Source organism: Macrobrachium nipponense, chromosome 14, assembly GCF_015104395.2.
Source record: "Macrobrachium nipponense isolate FS-2020 chromosome 14, ASM1510439v2, whole genome shotgun sequence".
Taxonomy (NCBI): Eukaryota; Metazoa; Arthropoda; class Malacostraca; order Decapoda; family Palaemonidae; genus Macrobrachium; species Macrobrachium nipponense.
In genome coordinates, this window is record NC_087207.1 from 75,258,585 (window position 1) to 75,264,386 (window position 5,802).

At 33.9% G+C, this 5,802-nt stretch overlaps 1 protein-coding gene across 1 annotated transcript in view; it reads left to right on the top strand.

The window, feature by feature from the left end:
• LOC135226584 (aldo-keto reductase family 1 member B1-like) overlaps positions 1-2,256 on the top strand; it is a 22,879-nt gene extending 20,623 nt beyond the window's left edge. Inside the window, exon 10 of the mRNA XM_064266271.1 lies at positions 1,510-2,256. Coding sequence (XP_064122341.1) covers positions 1,510-1,540 — 31 coding nt within the window. The 3' untranslated portion in view covers positions 1,541-2,256. The remainder of the gene's footprint in view (positions 1-1,509) is intronic.
• Positions 2,257-5,802: the final 3,546 nt, after the last annotated feature.

Consider the following 5,802-nt stretch of genomic DNA (forward strand, 5'->3'; position numbering starts at 1 on the left):
TGACACAGACTGGATAGCAAGGAGATAAGACCGATGTAGTGCATAGAATGGAAAGTAGAGTATAAAGGCTTTGATACTTAGAAGGATATAGAATATAAGGGGTTCAACAGGCTTTAGTGGTAAAATTTATTACACAACCCCATGGCAAAGACATGAAATCACTGTCTCAGCACATGGCATGCATGATTATTTATATTGTATGAGACATATATGCTTCATTGGGTTCTTTGTAAAGTGCTTTTCAAAGGCTTTTAATTAACCCCCGTGATAAAATAATTAAAATTTGTATTAAAAAATTTGCAACAGCAGAGTAAGAAAGCGAACCCAGGTAAAATGCATAATATCTGGATGTCTTTACTTAAAACACTGCAGCGCCGTATTTCTACATGCTTAATTGTGTGCATTGAAAGGGATTTTCAAGAGCTTTCTAAAGAGCCTATATTTTTTTAAAAATCGGTGGAAAATGAAGGACGACAGAGTGAAAAAAGCGTCTGCAAGAATACGCTTTAATAGCTTGATTCAGCGTCATCTCCACCCTTTCCTATGGCACCGTGCACTGACAATCAGCGGTCAATACATTTTACACGCATGTCCATTCCATGTTTATAGCTCCATGTGTGCTGGTACATTTTATATAGTCCCCATAAATTACTGTGGGTGTGTTTCTCCATTTCAAGACTCATGTTATTTTGATTATCTTATTATTATTATTATTATTATTATATTATTATTATTATTATTATTATTATTATTATTATTATTATTATTATTATTATTATTATAAGTTCATTCATCTATGGAGGTCATGGCAAAAATATTCCCCAGTCGTGATTTTCCTCTCTGCTCATAAAGATTCTTCTTTAAGCGATCAAGTCAGAACCTTGAGGTTTACTGCCAATAGTTTTAGTCATAATAATTCCGTCTGAGTAGGGCACAACACCAGTAGCCTACTGTGACTGAGCGTTAATTTGATAGCAAGCGAAAAGAATCGATTCGATCAAGAAAATTTTGATTATTGATATAAAAGATTCATTATCTGACATTACGATGGTGAGATTTGTGTGTGAAACGAAGGGCACGTGAGAGTTGGTGGCTGTTAAAGAATGATGATGGGTTAGTAAATTTAGATTAAAGATTAATTACCGAATGTTGAGAGGTCGAACTACTCAAGAATGCCATGAGTGGAACTGGGATGCAATGATTGAATCGTTCATATCAAAAGGGGCTAAGGAACGTTTCCAAGAAGTATAGGATTGTTACAAGCAAATGAAACCTTTACTTATTATTTACAAAATACTAAATTGCAAATTACCACTTTGGACTAACAAGGACCCATTCTTACAAATGATAACACACTTTTTTTTCACGCGTAACAAAGACTTTTCTTAATTATTAGGATTTTCTTTCTTTTTTTTTAAAGATTTCAAAATTTTTTTACTAGAACGTTTTATTTTCATTGAACAAGAGAAAATTTCATTTTTAAACTAATGATCGCATTGTCCTTTACAGATTCGAAGATCACCCAGAATGTCCTTGGTGAGGGATAGATCAGTGACATCTTCATATCATTGTATAGTTTTAAAAAAATGAATATATCAGGTAGCATTTCTTCAGGAGAAAATAAGGTTTTCTCTGCCTTTTAACTAGTCACCTATATCTCTTATGTGTAAAGTGCGAAAGAGATTGCAGATGATATACAAAGGAAAATTAGTAATAGGATGAAGCAAAGAGAGGTTGCTTCGTCAAAGACAACCTAGTATATAAAGAGGTTTGATACAACTTAGGAAAGTGTTTTGATTTTGGGATACGCTAACAGGGACCAAAGAGATCTATGGATCTTGAAACCCCTTAGAACATTTGTCTCTCTTTAGAAAAGGTTGGTTTAGTACTTTTTTTTTTTCCCGTACGAAGGATCAGTAAAATCATAATCATAATATGAAAAATACAGCGAAATATATTTCTCCCATAAGTATCAGTATGACCATAATCATATTATGAAAAATGCAACGAAATACTCTAACCAGTACATGGAATATTTTTGACATCTGATAATTCTTAGTTTTGTCTCCCTTCTGGACAATGTTCTGCAGCGCCATACTGGTCACTGGTTCACAGTTTCAGGAAGATTGTACCTCTTCTCAAACAGATATTTACCAATTATTTGTTTTCTAAAGCATTTGTAGTCGTTTATATGTACATATTCCCGTACTATGCAGACTATTCATATCCTCAGTTTGATTAAAATACTGAAACTAATCTATCCGCATAATCTTTAACATTTTGTAAACTTTTCATGTTTTGAACGGCAAAAAAAAGAAAAAAAAAGTCGTAAATTTTACAAAATTTCGGACCGTAAAAGTGGCTGGAATTGTTATCAGATAGGGACGATTCTTCATCGTCTAGAGAATAATATAGATATATATATAATATATATATATATATATTATATATATATATATATATATATATATATATATATATATATATATTCTTTTATTTTTCAAGATCGCATATTCTTTCATGAGAGCGCATCTGTTCATTTTTATATAATTCTTTGGTAACAAAGTCTCGATAACTCTACTGATGGTTCAGTATTAAGTGTTACTTTTCCTTAACATGTAAAATCGCAGTTTATTGCTACAGTAAAGGGAGAGTGAAGATTGGGATAGAATTAACAGATGCCATTGGAGCAAAAATTTGCTCATTCACCCCAATCATTTCGTATGGTTGCAGAAAACTAGTAAATATTAAATATCTAAGATGAAACCCCGATATGGCCTCAGCTCTGGTACTTCTTCTTCGCCTCAGTCCTGGTACTTCTTCTTCGCCTCAGTCCTGGTACTTCTTCTTCGCCTCAGTCCTGGTACTTCTTCTTCGCCTCAGTCCTGGTACTTCTTCTTCGCCTCAGTCCTTGTACTTCTTCTTCGCCTCAGTCCTGGTACTTCTTCTTCGCCTCAGTCCTGGTACAAAAGCCAGGAATTGATGAACAAAAAAGGGAACCAGGTACAAAGTGACTGATTACAAGTAAAAAGAAGTAGGGTAAATTACTAAGCTACGAAAGCCAGTAGATCGCAATGCGTCCAAGAATGGCCTGTGAAACGCCAACTTTAAGAAAACCTTATGTTCTGGTCTCGTTTAGGAATTACATTTAACTGGGTCAACACCATGAAGTCTGCCTACCAAATTAGCCTAACCTTATTGGCCCCACTGGTCACCAGAACGATTGGAAGATTAAAAAAAATAGAAGTCAAAATTCTTTATTCCATTTAAAATGGTTTTTGCATACTACAGCTGACAGCTGACCTTCGCGTCAGACGTCTGAGCCAATGATTATAACCAAGGTAATGACCCTACCCACAGGAGTTTTTTTTTTTTTTTTTTCACACAACGCCGTATGTGTTGGGCCTAACCAGGTTACGCACTGCCTTCTTTTCCTATCGCATTTTTGAGGGGGAAATAAAGAAGTTTCAAAAATAGAAGAACATTATATTCTTCCCTTAGCTAGAACTGGACAGTTGAGAAATATTCATGAACGATAAGAATGAAGAGAGAATAGTCCTGTGAAAAATAAAAAAAGAATGGTTAAATAATTGTCTCATTGAAGGGCAACTTTTGCATTAAGGGATTAATGCAACAACTGAAAAGCAGAGAAGATTAAAGTAGGGGAAATAAATATAAGAAAACCTATTCAAGAAATACTTGGAATTAATGGTCACAATGTTCATAAACAAACTTAGTCTCATTTTTAAAATATTGACACAGAGTGGAAATATCCTAGCTTTTAATATCGTGTCTACCTACTGTATTATAGAAGGAGAGAAAAGGGTGGGGTGGGGATAGAATACTTACCATTGACTTTTCATAGCATTAAAAGAATCAATTAATTGGAGCATTTTGATGTTGCCAAAATACGACCTCATGAGCAATAATATAAAGTCCTACATAGTATTTTTTTGGAAATCTAGCCTGCCTTCCTTCGCCTTATGAAATTCCGGAGGCAATCACAGCATAATTTATACCTATAAGGAAGGATATTTTAGTCAGGTGGTAATTACTGCATAATTTATGGCTATAAGAAAGTTTGCTATCGGCAAGATTTTGCCAGCACATTGAAAAATACAAAAATCAATATTTAGATAAAGCATACAAAATTTTCCAGTTGATAAAGTTAATAAAAGCAAAAGCAAAATAACAAATGATCACTCAACAAAAAAGACGCAACAGAAATAAATTAGTTAGCCATTATAACTGTGTTTTGTATTTTCTATGAATAATATTTTTTCCTTCAAAGAAAACGAAGGAGCGTAAACTTCACTAAGTGAATATCGCTTTGTATCACTCGTATCTTGTATGTTTGATTTTAGCTCGAGCGATGTTTCCATTAATATTTTAACTTTCTATGATAGTATGATAGTATATTCCCATTTAGAGACCGACTAAATACTAATTACTGATCGTTATTGATACAAACCAAACAACAGTCTACGTGCTCACTATAGCTTCTCTTAACAACGTTGTTTGACATTGAGAACGCACCGCTATACTTGTTAATTAAAACAGAGCAAGTCTCTCTAATAGTGGGCATAAGCCTAGAGTGTCAAAATAAGAGAAGAAATCAGGATTCAGAAAAATTTTAAGCTAAGTAACGTAGCAGATTGCACATTCATTACTAATGAGAGTAGCGAGAGAATTGCAAAAGCTAACTGGTTTATTATTTATTATTAATTACCCTGATTGATAAATGAACTGGAAGAGTGGGTGTTCCTTTAACTAATACAATTACTAGACACCAGTAATACCTCTGCTTGCATCAATCCTGTTATCATCATAGTATATCATTATATTTCCACATTGGAAATAGGAAATCGGTTTGAGAGTGAGGGCTATTGAATGTTGGATGTTGTCATAGGACTACTGATGACAGGCTGTTCTGAACACATACAGGCTATGAATAGCATCTAGCTTGTGGGATTCAACAGACTGCATGCAACAGGTATAGGCCCATATAGGTAGGCTACTGTATGTCTCAAGTTAGCAGTTAATGCCATACAAGACTTATGCTTAGTTGATTTCTAATAGAGTTGAAGGTATAACTATGATTTCAGGACTGTTCACTTAATTTTGGTGATCTCTAGTATATACCTCTAATCTGGGTAATTATATTCTGATGCTTAGTATTCCAATAATAAAATCGGTCATGTGTGATTTTCTTTTTTAGATTATCATTTGTTTTGTCCTTGATAATATGAGCGGAGGCTTTGTTCAATCCGAATTTAAAGCACTATTTTAAATAAAATCATTACAAAACTCTCAGAAATAAATGTCGAATCTTCACGTATATAGGATTATAATGGCGTCATCTCTTCTCGAGATCATAAATGACAATGAACCTGTGATTTATTTAATTCTTTTTCAATCTGGCATTAGTCATCTGCAAAAAAATAGATTAGTGATAACAATCCAATTCTAACATCAAATTTGAGTAATCAGAATCCGTCAGTTCTGTTCAAAGCATCTAGTAGTTCACTCATGAATTATGAGGGACTAACATCGCGTTACAGATAAGCGCCGCGTCATTTAGAACTCTTGATAATCATCAGTGCTTTCCTAGTGACCTTCGTGTAACTAGAGTTTTTGTATTTTATTTATTTATTTCTTACTCAGGTGACCAGCGTTCAACAACTGTCAACATTATCCGACCAGAACCACCAGATCTACCAGCTAATTTTGGAAAGCGATCATCGTTTCAGTAGTATAAAATCTATTCTTTTTATTGCACTGCACATCTTGTATTCTTACAGA